Source organism: Tyto alba, unplaced genomic scaffold (genome assembly GCF_018691265.1).
Source record: "Tyto alba isolate M040663 unplaced genomic scaffold, T.alba_DEE_v4.0 Super-Scaffold_2, whole genome shotgun sequence".
NCBI lineage: Eukaryota > Metazoa > Chordata > Aves > Strigiformes > Tytonidae > Tyto > Tyto alba.
In genome coordinates, this window is record NW_024881282.1 from 19674528 (window position 1) to 19694374 (window position 19847).

Sequence of the window (19847 nt, forward strand, 5' to 3'; positions counted from 1 at the left end):
GCATTCTCATTCAAAAATATAAGACTTAGTAGATGATTGCTTGAATAGCTATCAACTTAATTACCAATTCTAATTTTTAAGTAAGAACATACAAGATTTTATAGTCCCTAAGCATATAACCTATGCTGCTGATACAGAATGCTTAAATTTTGAAGAAAAATCTATACTTACCACAGTGGGGTTACCGCTGCTGATCAACTGGCTGACTTCATGAAAAATGCTTTTGCAGTCGATTGATTTGTCTAATGATCCCCGTTTTACTATCACCGCTACCGCTAATAGAATCTGCTCCCGAACGTACTTTTGAAGGCTGTAAACAATATTGCAAAAATGTATTTGCAAATAAATCTGAACATCAATGCTCAATAAAATTTTAAACACATTTTTTTTCAAACATTGTGTGAATTCTTAAGGGAAAGCTAACAGCTCTATAGAAGTCAACTAAGTGTTAAGAATGGAAGATAAATTATTGTTGAAATGGTTTTCCACCGCTACCCTGGTAAACAAAAGGATAGCCTAGACTTTATGAAGAATCCTACATGTTCAGAGGTATTTTTTCTATACTTACTTAGGCCTTTGTAAGACATAGGTTAGAAGGAATGTTCGCAGTGACTCGATGCTAGTTTTTTCCAAGAGAATCCATTCTCTTACAACTGCTTCCATTATCGCTGTAGCAGCTTGAAAAAGGACATAGTCGACTTTACTAGTTTCTGGGGGGGGTGGAAAAAAGGCAAACTGAGTATTAGAAAACATACATGCATTTAGCTTGTACGTTTTTCCAACAAAAAAATTAATAGAATTTTCAACTATTTATTATTAAATGGAATGTTGTTGCTGTGAAATTAGAGAAATAATTTGCAACTCAAAAGGGTGTAAAAATAATCAATAACCTGATTATCAAATTTTCCAATATTATTCAAGTCAGTGACTCAGGAGAAGAAAAGCTGGCTGTATAAGGAGACTGGGCCAAAGACCAGGAATAAAAATGCTAACACAACTGTGGAACAAAATAAAAGAGATGACAGATTTAGTCCCAATATATTAAGATATGATTTAATTTGACAGGCATGCCAGAACTGAAGACTCCTTTATCATTTGGGTGCTTGCCTTTGGAACCAACAGTGCATAAAATGACACGTGTTTTATGGATGATAATGAGAAGTAAGTCGACTTACACCTAAAGATGACATTTAAGTTTAATTATCAAAGCAAAAGTTTTACAGACTGGTTTGTTTAAGGTTTTATACATCACGTTCAAGCTTCCATATTTATCTTGAGGTAACCAAAATATAACTTTCAACCATAGTATAGGAATAATTAGCCCTTATTAATTGAATATCTGATTGCTTTGTATATAGATGCACCAAAGGAAATAAAAAAGTTGTTATGGAAAAAGGTAACAGTTTGGGTGACTGTAAAGTATAAATTAAAGAGAAAACCCCAGAATCTGAATTTAATTTATATGATGATAGAAAGCTACAGAGACTTTTGTTTATTTGTTTGTCCCTTTGCTTTTAAAATTTTTAACTTAGAAATAACAGGTAGTATCTCAGTAGCCAGTTTCAAAACATTCTGAGCTCTGCAGAAAACATAGAAAGAACATTCAGAAAGGGTGTAGCCACAAGGTGGCAAAAGTATAAAATATAAAGTGGTGAAATAAAATTCCCAAAGAAGAAGCAGATTTTTAGCTATCGTGTGCGACCTGCCAGGACTGGAAAAACTGGGTTTGTTTGAAAAAAAGAACAAACTCGGTAATGAGATGATGGGCTATAAATGACTACTTTCTTCCCCCAATTACATACACACAAGTTTATAATATACAGTTCATTTATATGCAAGTTCTATATCCAAGACAGCAGTCAATTTGCTAAAATGTTTTTAAGTAATTTAATCAGGCTCTAAATCTAAAACCTACACAGGTGAACATGCTTAAATCAACATAAACCACCTTTAAATCTACTTAGCTTCATTTGGAAAACTAAGTAACCACTTAAAAGATTAATGTTTATGCCTGTTAGGCGTACATAAAACCAAGCCAATTTATTCCTGCATGGGAATTTTAATTCTGACACTTGTTAACTTCTAGGTCTTTGACTTTTCAAACTGTACAAAGCTCACACAGAAAGAGAATGCTATTAAAGAAGAGGATGGAATTTCTCCTTTGTGCCAAGTACCACAGATGCACAACTGCAATCATTAACAGCACAGACTTCCAGCACTCAGTGTAAGCTTCTAACTAGCCAGAGCACCATTTTCTTCTAGGTAAAGTTACTAAAGAAAGGCAGGAGAAGTACTACAAGTGTGTTTAACAGCTGTAAGCTTACAGCAGAAGAACCCGGAGCCTCACACTTCCTGGGTTCAATTCCAGGTTTTTAAAGAAACTGCACGGTAGCAGCTGTTCCCCTTCTCCTTATATTCATCATTCCCATTGCTCTCTCCCTGTATCACCTGCTCACTCTTCTTTCCATGAATGCCATCAACATCCTTGTTATCTCTCTCTACCTCCATTCTAATTCCTGTCTTGACTGTTTTCCTGTTTCTTTTTAAAGCCACCTACTCTGATCGACCGGTTCCTGCCCATCCTTTCCTGCACATATCCCTTCAGTACACTTCAGCTCTTTTATCCTTCATCATGAACAGCTTGTTTCCCTTCCCTGGTTCCTGATTTCATAATTTTTGCTTCTCCCTTCCCAACTCCCAAGTCTTAACTAGCTATTCTTTCTGTCCAGACTGTACAAACACTTAAGAAGCATGAAGTTTTGGGAAAGGTCTCCTCGTTCCAGGTCTCGGCATCACAACTGCCCACATTGCCAGGAAAAACCTGCCCCGTGCAGAAACACGCTGATTTCTCAATGACAGTAGCATACGAGAAGTTTAAGGATGTAATACTTCTAGACATCCAAAAGGTGTTAAAAACAGGATCACATTCCTTCTAACCAGCCACATTTCAGAAGAAGGAAAAAAAAAAAAAGTCTGCAGTGACAGCTCATTATTAATGCTAAATTGAATTCCCCTCTTTGAGAAGATGATGCAGTGATTTAATTAATTTTCATTATTTATTTCTGATTAGTGGCAAATACATCACTTACAAGAGATCAAAATGGTCTACAAAGTTACTTAAGTATGTTCTTTTGCCCACTTAAAATTCTCTAAAAATCAATGTGAAAATAAAAAACATCAATTCTGGTGACCCATAAACCAAAAAGTGTGATTACAGACTTCAGGACCAGATGAAGTACTACTATGATATACTAAAACCAGAAGAAACTCATTTGTAGAAAACATCTTGGTTGTGGAAGGGGTGTAGGAAAGGAACCACACCCTGCTCTATATATCACAGTATAATTTAACACAGTAGTAGGCCTGCAATATTGAAATCACAGTATTCATGAATTGTAAATCTCTAATCCAGTAAATTTAGAAATAACTGTATTAAAAAAAAACCCAGTGGAATGAATTAAGTATCAAAATAATCATATCTTAAACATAATTCTAATATTTCTCTGTTCATTTTGGCAAATTCTTTGAAAGAAAATTTGCTTTTTGTGTTTTTGGTGTGTATTCTTTTCCACAAATTTCCAGGCTTTCCTCACCAGGTTTCAGAATCAGCTTCCTCCTCACCTCCCCCCCAACATTCACATCTAGTCAGTACAGCAATGCTGAGCAGGAATCTTACATGCTTATTGCTCCTGCAATTTTCAGATTACTTAGCTGCCAAACTCTAATAAGTCTCTATAGTGCCTGTAAAAACAGATATATTTTTAAAGACCTGTAACACAACCACATTTACAGCATTTCCATTAAAACCCAAGAAATTTCTGATAAAAGGTGATACCTACCTATCTTGTTCCTTTCTCCACAGGTGTAACACCACAAAACTTCAAATCAATAAATCAATACTCTATTGCTTCTACCGGGTAAACAGAAACTTTAACTATTTTCTTTTATTTTTTTTTTTTAACACAACAGTTGGGCTGTAAACAGCAACTTACTAAGACATTCAACCTGAAATAAATTCTCACTACAGCAAATTTCAGCACCAGTGCAAAATCTGGCAAAAGTGTACAAAACTGCATCATTTGTTGGTTTAATGGGAAGCTACAAGCCAAGCAACCACACTACAGGCAGTTCTACAAGCTCCACAGATTAGACAGTATTATAATAATCACGTTGCAGAGGAAACCTGAATCTATTATATCAGTTTAGGAACTTAGCTACACAAGGTTACGCCTTACAGCTTTAAAACTGCCAGAAACAAAACCAAAAAGGGCACCAATAGACTTCACCCTACATCAAAAAAGCTCTCCTCATCAAAATCAAAATTGATGTTTGTATTCCCAGTTACAGAATAACAGCACAGTTTCGCTTATAAAAACAGTTACATGCTTAATTTATTAAAACCTACCCAAAATATGTTTGCAAACAGCAAATGGTGATTTTGATTTTCTAAATGATAAGAATATGTGCTCGGCATGTTGACGTTGTTCATTATTGACCATGGAAGGTGGTGCCTGAAAGAAAAAAGAATAAAAGTTATTTAAGCACTAAGAATCCATCCTGATTGTAAATACATATGAGCAATGTCATGAACATAAAAATGTTTGTGTTTTTAAACATCAAGACCAAGTATCTCTTGGTAAAACTGCCTGCTCTCTCTCAGTCATGGCCTCTTCTTATATACCACTGTGCATTTATATCATGTGCACAGAAGTGTGAATATTGAGACATCAGGCAAAGAGTGAATAACTCTACGTATTGTGTTCCTAATGACACTTCAGAAGAAAGATGAAAATCAGATGTAAATTCAACCCAATCCTTTTTCTACTCAAACAAAAAATATCACTGCACACCACTAAATGCTGCTACACATGCTCACAGTCACGGGGAAAAAAAAGCACTGTTTTTTTCTTTATCTCTACATTTGTTTTAAAATATTGAATTGTATAGTGAATTCAAGGGATTAAAAAATTACTACAGATACATTATAAAATAAAGTATTAGCAGTAACATACTACCCTCTAGTGTTTAATGTTACAGTTGACATCCTAAAGACTGAGCGAGGGCTCCAATTGAAGAGACAGGTCAGCCTGTTTGGGGATGGCTATGGTGGTTCCCCAGCTGCCTGTGCCCATCCCCTTACATCCTGGGCACTTTGGCTACTCAGGTAACATCCACCTGAAAATCAACTATAGGTAAAGCATGAAACTACGCAGTAACCTGGACCATTGCGAGGTGGAATATTGCCTGGGGAGCACAGATGAGAGCTAACCACCTGCACTGCAGCCTCACCTCATCAAGCAACTCCAAGATCCCCCCCACTGCCACACAAGGTAAAAACCAACCCTGAAGAAAACAACGGCTGCTCACAAAACCAGACTGCTCTCCACCTTTGCCTTTAATATTCTCTATTTGAGATTTATCCGAACAAGCACACGCCACAAAATACTCTTACAAGCTGAGTGATACCACAAGGCAGCGGAACTGATGCACCTCTGAGAAAGGAACACAGGCATGTAGAAAGACTGCATGCAAACTGCAGAGCTGGGTCAAGGTGACAGAGTAGGTTATTAAACTTCAGCTGAACTTCCAAATTCCAGTCCTGTCCATAGCAATCTGAAGTGAATGTGTGTGCCACATATCTTTTTTATTTTATTTTATACCCACTGCTTTGGGAATAAAAGCATGAAGACCTCAGCATAAAGACCAAGGTTTTTAACTTGAGTAAAATATTTTCCAGTAAATAAAACATATCAAATTTGAATTAAATTCTTCCATCTTTGGCAAAACATGAGATGACAGAAGATTCAAATATGAGCAAGTAACACCTTAGACTAAAATTCAATAATCTGAGTAAATGAAGGAAGGGAAAGCAGGCTGCTGATCCTTGGATCAAGGGGATCCTAATAAACAGCTGTGTTCCTTCTTACACAGCAAATTTCTGACTTACAACTTTTCCTGTGCAGATAAGACGAATGCCTGAGGGGTGCAAAACAAACAGTGGAGGAAGGTGGCTGCAAAGAAGCCTCGTGGACGCAGAATAAATGCTCTGTCCCTTCACAAACCTGCCCTGCTCTACAGCCAGTTTCAGGGCAGGACCTCCCTGGACAGCAATTTGAACGTACGCAGGACAGCTCTTACCAGTGCTGGGGACAAAACCACAGTGTTTGTCCATGCCTCCTCCTGGGCAGGTGGCAGTTCGCGTTAGGTTTTGCGTACGCGTAGAGGGCAGCGTGCCTTCAGTGCACATCTGCCTTCTGTGTGCTCCGAGCAGCATCCCAAGGGCTAAGTCAGCAGGTTGCAGGCAGATGCACACACAGAAAACCTTTTGGATATTTGGGGCATTGTGCATTGCTGAACACCTGAGACAAAAGTAAGCTCCATGGCGGTACCTGAGTCCTTCCACAACACTGAGCTTTGGTGTACTCTCAACCCAATGCAGAAACCCAAACTTTGACAGCTTTTAAGCAAATGTAAACTTGTAAAGAAGCAGCCTCACCAAACTGGGTCATGTGGCATTTCTGTGATAAAACCTCAACTCTCCCACGTGCAGCCAGCCATCCGCAGGAGCTGTTCCCAACCACCCGTGCTTTCTGCAGTCTGAAGGACAGCACTTCCCTCCGTGCACTCTAGCTACATTCACTACAACAGAGCCAGCTCTTCTGAATGCCAGAAGAATATTTGGAGCAGGTTATCAAAAACGCAGGAATGACCTATATAGCGACAGCCTGACATTCACCTCAGTCAGTGCTATCGCAAATAAACCAAATCAACCAAACAAAAAAAAGCAGTCCCTGCTTTCTTCCCCTGTTGTATGGGCAAGTATTTGTGCAAATGCACTTCCTCAATCTGGTTCTCTGTGATCTCCAAAAAGCATCCCACCAAAGGCAAGTTATTTTCATCTGGATCAGTTCCCTCAGTCTGGTTCACCATAAGCCAGCACAGAAGCCTGTGACAACACAGTATAGGACATAATGGCTGGTGATAGCCTGCTTTTTTCAGCACTACCTACCACTTAAAGTGCATTTAATCTACAGTCTCTGTTGCTGTGCAATGCCATTGGAATACTCTGAAGTCTCAAGGAACACCCATCTTAAGTCAGTGAAGTTTTGTGAGAACTAAGAATATTTATTGAAACAAGTGACTTATTAAAAATAACTCTCTGTTACCAAAAGGAGAGGTCCCACTCCTTTCTGGCTCTCATCTGCATGGTCTTGTCACCTCCTTGCATTTTCCCTTCTATTAACTAGCCCACATGAAAAAAAAAAAAAAAAAAGAGTGGGAGGCAGTGGGAATGAACACTCTTTTGTTACTTTAATAAGCATCAAAAAGTCAGACAAGTGCCAGAGCCAGTGCAACAATAGGGAGAAAGAGTGGAGTGACACTGCCCTTTCAGCAGTACTGACCTTGCAACTCATGGCCATGTTAGAAGGAATCCTTTTGGTGTGAAAAAAAGCATAATATTTTGCAGGTCTGGGGTCATTTATATTCACATTCTTCGAGCAAGAAGAGCAAGTTAGGGCTACCTGATTTCGAACTAATTTTGCATTAACAAAGCATATTTGAGTTTGTCATACAGAGATCATATCTATTTTCAGTGTTCTGTAATACTTAAGGGCACTTTCAGGGACATCAGCAAATTATTGCACCATTAAAAAAAACACAGAATTAAAGTTTTATGGGAAATACCCTCTTAAGTTTACAATAACTTGAAGAGAGAACCCTAACTTTACTTGATCGCCTCTACTTCATTGAAGTCTGTTAAAGACCACCTTTGGCACCTTGTAAAGGCATACGGCATATCATATTCATGTATTCATTTTTAAAATCACAATAATTTAGTAATACATTACTCACTTAGGCTCTCAAAAATGTTCAAAACAGCCAAGTGCGACAGGTAAGCTTTAAACTGTACTACAGAGCCACCAGGGGGAGCTTAAAGCTCACTGTCTACTGCCTTCCCTGAATTCAAACACCAGTTCTCTGTACACTGAAAATCCAGCTAATTCAGGGCTTTGAAGGAAAGCCCAGCATATACATATTCTGTGTACAAATTTTACATTACAGGAACGCTAGCTTAGGTTAGCCTGTGAGCCCTGGAAGCCAGTGCCCAGCATCCCCTTGGCACCATAGGGTTAGAAACATACCCGAAGTACCCATCATGCTTGAAAGGTTCCCCAAAAATACCTGAACATTTATCATTTTCTAATTGTCTCCTTCAAACTCTTCTCTACCATCCATCTTATAGGGAATTAAAACCCAGCATGGTAATGATCAGGGTCTTTTGGCATACTGAAACTATTTCCAGCTATACCACTTTCTGCACTGTCTGATGTTACTGCTAATACCCATCTGCTCTCTCTTTTGTCTTATGAGTTATCTGTAAAAATTTCTCCAGGACAGTAGTCACCTTTCTGGTTTTAACACGACAAGGTAATCCCCCATAAGAATAGAGTTCCTATATAACACAGTATTATAAATAAAATTACATCCTTTCAGCTACCAAGGCTGTCTGGATACAGAACAGGAACAGCAGGACTGACTCAAATGGTGACTATTCACACAAGAGAAAATTAAACTGAAAAAAAGACAAGACTAGAAACACTCTGGCAGACTAGCACCAATACTTTCAGAACCACTAAACTTATTTGAAAGCCCGGACAAGTAGTAAGAAAGTAATGTAACCCCTTCCCTTTCATGCCAACCAGTTTATTTAAAAAAGAAACACAGATTGTTCTACTTCACTATGTCCTGCTATCACTAGTCTGGGGAAAAAAAAAAAAAAGAAAGGAATTTGATGACAGAACTGTAACAAAGCCAATAAGCATATGTTAGAAGATCTAAATTCTGCATGTGCTAACAGAAATCCTATACTTTCTCTGTGTGGTTGTAAAAAACCTCTATTGTGGTTTTTCTGCTCAAGGAGAAAGCATGAGTGAGCCAAGGTCTTTGCTTCCCTTTCTCACTTCTTAACACAAATAATTGTGATGCTTTTCCTCAAAGCCATCAACAGTAAATCAGCCACTGGAAAAAAAAAAAAAAAAAAACAACAACATTTTGAAATAAGCAGAAACACTAAACTTTAGGAGGAAATGGAGTCTGCGAAGTCAAAAGTAGAAAACACCTTTAACATCTTTGCTGGGTGTGTGTGGCAGGGTTTTTTTGGTAGCAGGGGAAGGGGCTACAGCAGTGGCCCCCTGTGAGAAGCCTCTCAAAGTTTCCCTGACTCCAAGTCGGACCCACCTCTAAACCAAGGCTGAGCCAATTAGTGAAGGTGGCTGCACGTATTTAAGGGGAACCTGAGAGGGGGTTGGGACTTGTGAGGAGGTATTAGGAGAAGGACACCTATGCAAACAGGTCAGTGGAAGGAAGGAGAAGGAAGGGGGGAAGGTGCACCAGAGCAGAGACCTCCACCCTGTATCCTGTGGTGAGATGGCAGGGCCACCCACCCCGCCACCCATGGAGATCCGTGGTGGAGTAGACACCAACCCAAAGCCTGTGGAAGAGCCCACACCAGGACAGGCAATTGCACTTAAAAGCAAGCCAGGACTCTGAGGGGAGAAGAAGCCCCCACTGCTGTAGTTTGGCACTGGGAGGACTGGAACACACGGGGGGGACCCACGCCAGGGCAGCACGGGAACAGCTGCAGTCTGTGGGGAGGGCTCACGCCAGAGAAGGTTCGTGTAGGACTGTCTGCAGTGAGAGGGGGGGCACGGGGAGCCAGGGAGGGATGTGCAGCGCTCACCCCACCTCCCGAGAAGGAGGGAGCAGGAGCTGACTGTAACCCCCATCCCTGCCCCTGCGCTGCTGGGGGAGGAGGGAGAGAGGTGGGGAGCAGAGCTGAGCCTGGGGAGAAGGGAAGGGTGGGGCGAGGTGTTTTTGGACATGTTGGTGCCTCTCACTGTCCCACCTTGTCTCTTAAGTGTAGTCTTTGTTAATGTTTGAATTAAAGTGATGTTCTTTTTCTTCCCCTAACGAGTCTGTCTTTTGCCCCTGACTGCCATGAGTGAGCCATCCCTCCCTGTCCTTACTTAAGTGCCAGACCCTTTTACTTTATTTTCTCCTTCCCATTCCCCAAGGGGGAAGGGGTGAGTGAATGGCTGCGTGGTGGCTCAGTTGCTCTCTGGGCTCAAACCATAACAACATCTCACAGTCAGAAAAGAGGACTGAGGAAAAAAAAAAGAAGAGCTGGAAATTGAGGTTCTCCATATTATAGTTAATACAGGACTGCGTCCTCAGAAGTCAGCATCTTTCTAATATTCTGAAATTCTGACAGACAGATGCAGTTTGAAGGAACATGTTGGCACAGATCAGCCAAATAGAAAAGCTGTCCAAATCATAGGTACCAACACATTTTTCTGGTGCAGTGCAAGCATGCTCCAACTTTCCTTATAAAGACTGAACGCACAGGGAATGACTACAGCTCCTTCTGTACATAAAGATCAGGTTTGCCCAGAGCAAGTCCCTCAGTCTGCATCTCAGATGCAGGCAAGCCTTTCAGAAGTTGAGTAGTGATCTTCAGTGTCAGGAAGAGAGAGAGATTAAGCCATCAGATCCTTGATCAGAGTCTTAATAGTTTCCTTTCACAGACTCATCTATCACCTACATTTGATTTTTCACATTTTGTACATAAAAAAAAAAAAAATATCAGCCCACTCTCAGGAGATAACCTCCCACAGCTTACATTGGTGTTACCGCAATGAGATTTATTTTGGAAGGGCAGAAACTGTCATGTAAAACTAACCCCAAGTCAGGTTTTGCCTTTCTTGACTATTAGATACTTTACAAAAATCTAAACATAGTTTCCATGCAACTACCTCTTCTTTCCAGTGTGGAACTTGATAAAAACAAAACTGAACTCATCTCTCCATAAGAAATAAAAGTTTCTCAATGAGTTTGAGGTCAGCACAACCCCTTTAAATTCTCCTTCACCCCTTTCTTATCACTATGAGAATGTTACAAGAAACCGTACCACAGCCAAGGCTCCATCGTTCCTCTCCCTACCAACAAAATAGGAGGTGCACCAACAATGTTCTTAACAACAGTTAACCTCCAGCAATCTTGGTATAAGCAACCCACTGAACTGAAAAATGCAGAAGTCACAAATGCAACAAATTAACAATACTAAACCCTCCAAACAGCACAGGTTCCTCAGGAGCCACAATAGTACTGGTAGGTTTTTCCCATTCTTTCTTAGTGTAACCATCCTTTCAGCCCATGGGAAGAGCACCTCATACAATAGCAACATTTAATTTCAGAAGTTTATATATTGCCACTTTTTTTTTCCTCTCCAAAATAACTCATCTGTGTTTCTTCCTTACAACACATATTCCTTATTTCTAACTTTGATAATCCTTTTTTTCTGCTCCTCTCTTGATAGTACACCATCAATTTAAATATCACATTATTCACTGATGCTACAAGAAAGGAGAGCACAACTGGTAATGATTAAAAAGGCTAAAAGTTTGTCATACATTACCTAGGCAGAAACTGATTAACACAAACAGATAATTTAAAACATTCATTCAGAATGACACTCAGAACATGAAAGACACAGATATATGAAAGGATTAGATCAACTGTCATTTCGAAAATACACATACAACTAGGAAACATCTGGTGAAGGTACACATGTTAAAAATAACAGGTCAAAATAAGGGACTTGGGGGTTTTGTTTTGTTTTAAATAGAAATAGTAGTTAGATGCAGATAGGAGGATCTGAAGCTACACATATGTATTCAGAACCACACACTTAGTACAAGCATTTCCTACTCCAGCAACATACCTTTAAAAACAAAAATATGTAATTATGACTTGTAAGGATGGAGAGTGCCAAGCAAGGAAGGCAGTAAGAGACGTAAGAAAGGTAGCAAATGGGTTGCAAATCTCAGATGTTCTCTTTGTAAGACCGTGTAATTGCAAGTGACAGGCTGAAGAAGTAACACCACATCCACATTTCAAGTGGTGTCTGTTTTTTTAGCTCCTTCCCCTTATTTCTGAAAACACTTTTTGTTTTTAAAAAAGTATCAAATTCCCCTCTTACCCCCAAGTAGTTCTGTTCAGGCAGTATCATGTTGATCATCATAGGCATACAAAATACAACACTTCTGTGATCATATATTAGAAGTGACATTATTTTCTTGATGATTTTAGATGGCAGAGAATATTACTTATTGGTCCCTTGTGGACAGTGACAGTATCTTAAGATTAACAACTTCTAACATTCAGGTGACCACATTATTATTAATAATGGAATATTTTTTTATTTAAGTATGATTTAGTTAACCAGTTTGCACTATTACCTCTGCATTACATTTTTGCTAAGAAAAATCCTGACCATGATCACGTTTAAACAAAATGAAGGATGGGATGAACAGTGTTCATTCCTTGCAGACAGAAAAGTTTGCTAGAGACAAATTCCGATTTTGCACAGACTTCTGCTACGGCAATACAGCACTGAATATAACCAAATTCTACAATTACACTGGGGGAAATCTGCAAATTAGCATGTCACAAAGAACAGTCATGCACTCCTCCAGACTTTGCTGCTTAAGAGAACACAGAGAGAGCACCAAGAGTGTTTTAAGCTGACACCCACAGTATTCCCACCTACAAAAAAGGTCCCCTATGAACAGTACAGCCTAAACACTAGTAGGATTATGGAAAGGCAAACATGCCTACTAAGAGAATTTTCCTGAGTTAAAAAAAAAAAAAAAATAAATAAATCAAATTGCTTGTACCTGCTACTACTAAAGCCAAGAAGGCACTTTCTTGCCAAAGGCAATGTTTATGTCTGCCAGTAAAGTACATTACAAGCATGACAAGGGTAGAAACAAAAATCTGAGATTTCTACTGAAGTGTGACTTCATAAAATTCACCACAAGCTCTCCAAACTGAGCTTCCACAAATATGTTGGGGAATTTTGCCTTCCCTACAGTCAAGAGGTACAATAAAGCTGGTTCCCAACTCTGGTCTGTGGGCCATTATCAGCTTATGAAAAAACAATTAAACACATTAGTTGCTCTTCCAAAGGGTGTCTAGACTGTGCTAGAGAGAGCCTTAAAGCCTAACAAAGATAAGAACAAAAAACAGAATCTCTATCAATATGCAAGGATAAGTAAAATCCACCAGAGACAGCAATGGCACCACTGGGTCTGAACCTTGCTGACAGCCACCATCAGGCAAGACACGCTCAGAGAAGCAAGGAATAAAGGAAGCCCAGATGGCTCGGCAACATGTCCCAGCAGGCAAGGAAGCCAAGTAACAATGAGGCATATGGAAAGGAGAAAGATCATGAGTGAACCTGAGAAGCATGTGCAGGGGAACACCATGTGATAGTGATAACATAGCTGAGGAGTATGGGCAAAATGAGAAGGAGAAAGAGGAAAAAATGAAAAAAAAAAAAAAAAAAGAATGTAAATCGAACAAAAGGGCAAGCAATAATTTTTAAGTAGTGCACATACTGCATTTAGGACAGCTAAATATATTTTTCTATCCATGTAACGTAAGCAATTGTTATAGCTGCAACATACCTAAATAATCAAAAGTCATGAAATTTAACTTACTGTGCTCTTCTACTAAGATGCTCAAAATCCCCTAAAAACATATTTCTGTATCTTAAATAACAAAAAACACACTAAGAGAATTACTCCCCAGCACAGTTCTGCTACATAGGTGAGTTATACAAAAGACTTAGATTCTCAGAAGATTCCAAGTTTAACTCTACCAAAGCCACATCAAGCAACATGCCCCAAGACAGCATCACTGTGACTTCTGCGGAGTCAAGCCAGTAACATTTTTCAAGGTCAAGTGTTTTATTTTTCCTACAGTATATCACAACACATTCAGTAACTGCCACTTGCCTTATTAAAAAAGCTAATCAAAGAGATCAAATACACGGATCAGACACAGAGAGCTGAATGATTAGTGACTTTCTCAGCTACTCACCCTACTTCTCCAACAGACGACGATACCTAACAATACGAGGATGTCTGATACACTCACGAAGCAAATGCCACCAACCAACATGAAGATGTTCAGCTTTACAGCATTCAGCAACAGTTTCACAAGTGGATCAGACGTTCCCGCTTCAGGCACCAGGCCAGGAGGCAGTTTAGACAACTGGTATCCATAGCAGCTTCTGTGGTCCAATTCAGATCTGTCGTTACATGACTGCCAGAGCCTTAAGTAATAGCTAAGTTACTACAGAAAACCTAGCCAGCATAATAAAGAATTTCAACTACGTTTCAACTACTTCCTTTGCACTTGCTTTTTGGAATAATCATTTAAATTACAGCTCATCTTCCAACTAAAAAGATACCACTCTTTAGAAATAATCTTGGGTAAGAAAGATACAATAGATGGCTTACCATCAGACCTGCAGTTGAAACAACATGGTGGAAATGTAAGACTTTCTGAACAAAAACTTTGTTTGATTTAAAAAAAAAAAAAAAAAAAAAAAAGAAAAATCTTTCCCCAAAGTGATTATGATTTAAATTATTTAAACCCCAGCAGAGTGCCCAGTATTTTTCAGTATATATTTGGAACAAATGCGTGACTGCTGGAGGAATTACCTCCTACACATCTACTCACTCATGTCTTGATTTCATGCAGAGGTTTAACAATAGGAAAAAAAAGAATTTTTTTTTCTTTATATCAAATTATGCTTTGTATTTTGGAGCTGAAGTACTTTATTAAGTCTTTTGCAAATAAAACAGAAGATAAACTGTGGTTTGTGATAAGATCTATTCTCAGTTTTGAAATGGTCTTATATAACTTACTATATATATATATATATACATATATACACACACACACATTAATTGACTAGAAAGCCAAAGTAAATCATTACCATCAATGTCAAAATGTTTTATGAGATAAGACTTCCTCTCCAAGATAACAAAAAAAATCTACCAAGATTTTACCTCTCTACTAACAATCTGACCCTCAAAGATAGAATATTATAGGTTCTGCACTGAAATTACCTGGACAATACACTTCAGTTATATGATCGGTGGGAACCAGTCTGCAGAGAAACTGTCCTCACTACATGAGGATAGAGCTTCCGCTGTTCATGTCTGCTTCTCAGCGTCAAAACAGGTACCCAAGACCTGCTGCTTGAAGAAGAGCAGGTAGGACTTGAAAGGCAAAAGGGAGGAAGGTAGAGTGGAGTTTTCGTTCACAGAAGCAGGACCAGAGAGGAGCAAGAGAAAAGAATAGAAGAGATTGAAGGCACAGCCCTCAAGTAGCTGTGTAGGACACTGACAAACAGGTGGCTGTAGCTGGTCTATGTATCTGTGTGAGCTGTTCAGCCATTATCAGCTCTGACTGTTGTTGGTCTCCTCATAGGATTCATTTACGACTTTTTCTTTTCTGACCACTGTGCACATTGTTCAACAAGAAAATCCACAAATTCAACTAAACAGTACATTGACTCATGCCAACCTTCTGGAAGCATTAGGTGAACAGGATCAGTCTAGTCTCCCTCAACCCCATGGAGGATTGCTCCAGAACTTGAAAAACTAACTGAATTCTGCATGGGAAATTCTGTATAACCCAAGGGTTCCTAATTTAAACTTGTCAGTGTTGCACGAAACTCAGAGCCCATTATAAAGTAACCACAATAGCAGCACGCAATTATTACAGGCCTTACATACACTATGATCAAGACCTGTTTTTCTTTTTAAATCTTAATGCTTTCTTCATAATCTCTGGGTCAAAACCATTTCAAACTGGCTCCAAGAAAATTCAGTGTAAAATTCAGTCTTTCACTTCTGTAAGTTTAGTTAATGAAAACCAGGATACAGTGTAACACAGCAGTGAAGACAAAACACTATAGAAAATTATGTGTGTACTTTATATGTATTTGTTACTGTTTCCTCCATAACTGCAGTCAGGACATCATTTTAAGCACACTGACAACAGATAAATCTGACAAACAGCCTATAAAGGATATTTAGCTTATGATAGTTTGGTGGACAGCCAAAGGATGAATGCTGACACGAGGTTACAGTTCAGACCCTTAAATAAAATGTTACTTATTTCCTAATCTCCACATTCACTTCTCCAATGTTTCAAAGCACAATCAAGGTCTGACAGGCAGTTCTGTTTAGCAAAGTAATTTCTGTAAAACACCTGGTTGATAGCGATAGGCAAAAATCTATGCACAGTCCCTTGAAGTCAGTAAGATCATTCAAAGCAACAAGAAGGCAACCCATGCAGACCAAAGAAAGCTCAGACAAGACAGAAAAAGTGCAACTCAATTAAGAAGAGAAGGACAAAGATAAGAAAAACATCATAACTACACAGACCAGTTACAGAAAACCTAATTGTTCAAAATCTTTTTAAGCCATTTAATGTTAATGAATAAAATTGGCTTGCTTTGACTTCAAAAGGAAAAAAACATCACTACTGCGGTAGCACAGGAACCCTAAAAATGTATGTTTATGTTACTAAAGGAATACAAAAAGTCATAAAGTGCCCTTACTACAACTGAACTCATACTAGCCTCAAGTCCTGCTCCCCTGCCTCTAACCATCTCCTGGAGCTGGAATGAACTTGGCCTCCTCATCTGGCAGCAAGGAGAAGGGTGGGTGGAAATGGACCAAACTTTTCCCTCAGCTCCTCTGAACTACAGGTGCTTCTTTCTTTCCCCCATAAGGAGACATAGAAGACGAACGAGTCCTAAATTCAGGTCCTGAGTCTGTTATTCTAGAGGGTGGGAAGGAGAAGAGTCTCAACTTCAACTCATACTGCAACCTCCACTGCAAGGTAGACTATCCGATTCTCCAGCAAGACTGAAGACCCTAGCCCACCCACAGCTCCTGAAATCACAATCACAATCGCAACTCAATCGGAAGATTCAAGTAGCTCATTTCAATATTGTCCATTTCTGTACCTGTTAGACATAGTCACGGCTTAACAAAAAAAGCCAAGACTGTGACAGTGAATTTCAAGACCAAGTTTTAAGTCAAGGAATAACTGTTGTGACTCCTCTTCTACTAGACAGCAAATCATAATAATGCTGGTAATGGCCATACTAATTTTCCAAATCTCACCAGTTGAGATGTAGCTGATATATATATACCCTATTTACCAGGCTCACTGTACATCAAATATGGTCAGCAACTGCTGTCCTACTGCAAGAGAAACTAGTATCACCCCTATGTGAAGAAGGATATTGTATTTTTTTCCTGTTGTCCAAATTAATTTTCCTGAAACTACAGTTACAACTACCTATTGCTGCAGAGGTGGCATTATTTTTACTTACAGGTAGCTTTCTTCAGTAAGCACATGCAGATGGAGTAGGACATCACAGGGGTAACAAGACATCATGAGTAACCCCCCCATCTGCCTCACACACACCTCTCCCCCAACACAGAAGTTGAAAGACATCACTCTGTGAAAGATTTAAACTGAGATAATGATGCATTTTAGTTTGAGAGTTTTAGGCTTTGCCTCCTATCAAAAAAGCATTTCCTCCCACCAAGCTAATGAAGGCAGGCAGGCACATAGGGCAGCCAGCTTCCCTGCCAAAATTCAGATTTTAGCACTTCCTCCTCCATCAATCTTGCTGAAATTTCAAAACTGCTTCATCCCAGCATAGTTATTTGGAATGAGCTGATTAAAAGTGAGATAAGGGATTTTTTTAAGTTTTCAAACTTGACCTAAATTTAACATGGAAAACTCACTGAGTTTAGCGTACTTTCAAAATGGCATGGCCTAACACACCTACTAATGGTTTTTAGCTGTTACCACATTAATGGAAACTTACAGACACACACAAGTAAAATACACACAAAACTCAATACCTGAATTACATAAGCAAACAGAAATGTAACTAGAGGGAACACGAGATCAAGATTTAACAAAAAAAAAAGAGCAACTGAATAGAAGCCAGAGGAGGAAGCTGATCACCTAAGCCATTCTGAAGGATAAGCAAGCCGAGAAGAATTGCAAAACTGAAAATTATTTGTAAAGTGAATAACTTTTTTCCACTCAAAACCAGGAATAATTTTAGACTTTCACCCAATACCTGGGAAAAGCTCCTTTCCCTAACATTTTGCCCATTAGTGGGATATCGCAAAAATATATCTAGAATTGTACATACCTGAGAAGGCAGAATGTCATTTACTTTCATCTTGTTTCACTAATCCGTTCTGCTCTTGCAGATACAGCCTGAACCACATTATCAAAGAAGTTGGATCTCTGTATTCATCCTCCAATATACAAAGGAGGAGACATGATACATATTTTGAGAGAGCATCTTCTAAAAAGCATTTATTTTATGAAGAAAATTTTGTTTTATTCCACATACACGTATTTTGGGGGTTTGATTAGAAGAAGCAATTTTTAAGACTCCCTTAAAGTTAAGTGCCTGAGCTCACTCTAAGAACCTGCATAAATTCACTAAGACTCAAGCTCTGAATCATCACAGGGTTCCACATACTTACTGAAAAATGACTGTGAAGAAATGTGGTCATAATTATATATTTTATTCTTAGCACTGTTAGAGGGAATGTTATTGTAACATGAACAGAAGAATACTTCCAGAAACAATATTGTCATTTCTCTTGATATTAGAATTTAATATTTATATATTCCCCACTAAACAATTCATTATCCCAAAGCTACTCAACATCTGTTCTTAATCCCACTTAAAACAACCTCACAAAATAAAGGCTTTGCTTCTAAACCTCCCTAATTCTCTCAGGAAGAAGCATGTTTTTTTTTGGGGGGCTGGGCTTCTGTCATTGTTGACAGGTAAGGAAAGCACTATTCATGTTTTCTTTACCAGAGAGCAGTGTACACCTTTTGTAAACCTATTCACATTTTCTCAATAAAGATGCAAAACTTCAGCCACCTGGGAAGCTACCAAAAAAGCATGGTTGATAGAAAAGTCAAATAGCAGCAACATTATTAGCAAAGCAAATAGTAGAAGTCAGTGACTGAAAAGGTGATAGAGCTAAGCTAAATGTGAATGGTTAAGACCTTAACGAGAAAAAAAAAAAAAAAAAACAAAACAAAACAAAAACAAAACTATGATCTTTACAGATAACACCCAAAGCTGTTTGCACAAAAGATCAGTGAAGGTTTAAAAGCAATGCTTCTCAATCACTGCCTTAAAACCACACAAACTTGGCTTTAAGGCACCTAATATCAAACCAGCATCTATAGCTACAAGGGGGAACATTTACCCCCCACCCCAGACAGAGCTACAGTCCTGTTGCAACAGAGATACAGATCCAGTCTCCCATTTGGGGATCTCCAGTTACTGTATACACATATATACATATAGATGCTGTGGAGGAGTTCTCATGAAATCTACAAGTGACAAGTGTGTAAAATGTAGCTTTAAGACAAGGATGTAACATAAGAGGAAACTAACTGAGCTGTAAGGTGAAACCCACAGCAGGCAGGCAGGGTCCACCAGCGCCAACGGTGCCCGGGTAAAGTCATGGCAAGATGAATGAGGAACTGACTGAAGGGACGACACGATGCCAAGATCACTGCTACAAGCCTGAACTGTGGGAGACTGAGTTTGGGGAAGTTCATTCCAAAACCTTGAAGACCACCTATTTGCAGAGCCAGACAAAATCTGCAAAAAGAAAAGAGGACCCTGCCTTCACTGCATGCCCAAGGCAGAGAAGCTACATGTGTAGATCCCGGTCCAGAGAGGACAAGGCTTGCCCCCGCACCGCCAGAGTGGGAGCCTTCCCCCTGCCAGGCAGGACACAGGGGTACAGCTCCTCTTGTGCTGCCACATGACAGCAACGTGGCAGTTCTGCAGTAACTCATCGACGAGTGCGTAAACGAGCCAGCGTGGGTTGCGTTTGTACAATTGTTTCTGC

The 19847-nt window shown here is 39.2% G+C and overlaps 1 protein-coding gene across 2 annotated transcripts in view; it reads right to left on the minus strand.

Moving 5' to 3' along the window:
- Positions 1 to 19847, minus strand: part of XPO4 (exportin 4) — an 86192-nt gene that overhangs the window by 56185 nt on the left and 10160 nt on the right. For both annotated transcript variants that reach the window (XM_042792443.1, XM_042792442.1), the window contains exons 2-4: positions 4406 to 4511; positions 569 to 710; positions 172 to 310 (exon numbers count right to left, since the gene is read on the minus strand). In XM_042792443.1, coding sequence (XP_042648377.1) covers positions 172 to 310; positions 569 to 710; positions 4406 to 4511 — 387 coding nt within the window. The remainder of the gene's footprint in view (positions 1 to 171; positions 311 to 568; positions 711 to 4405; positions 4512 to 19847) is intronic.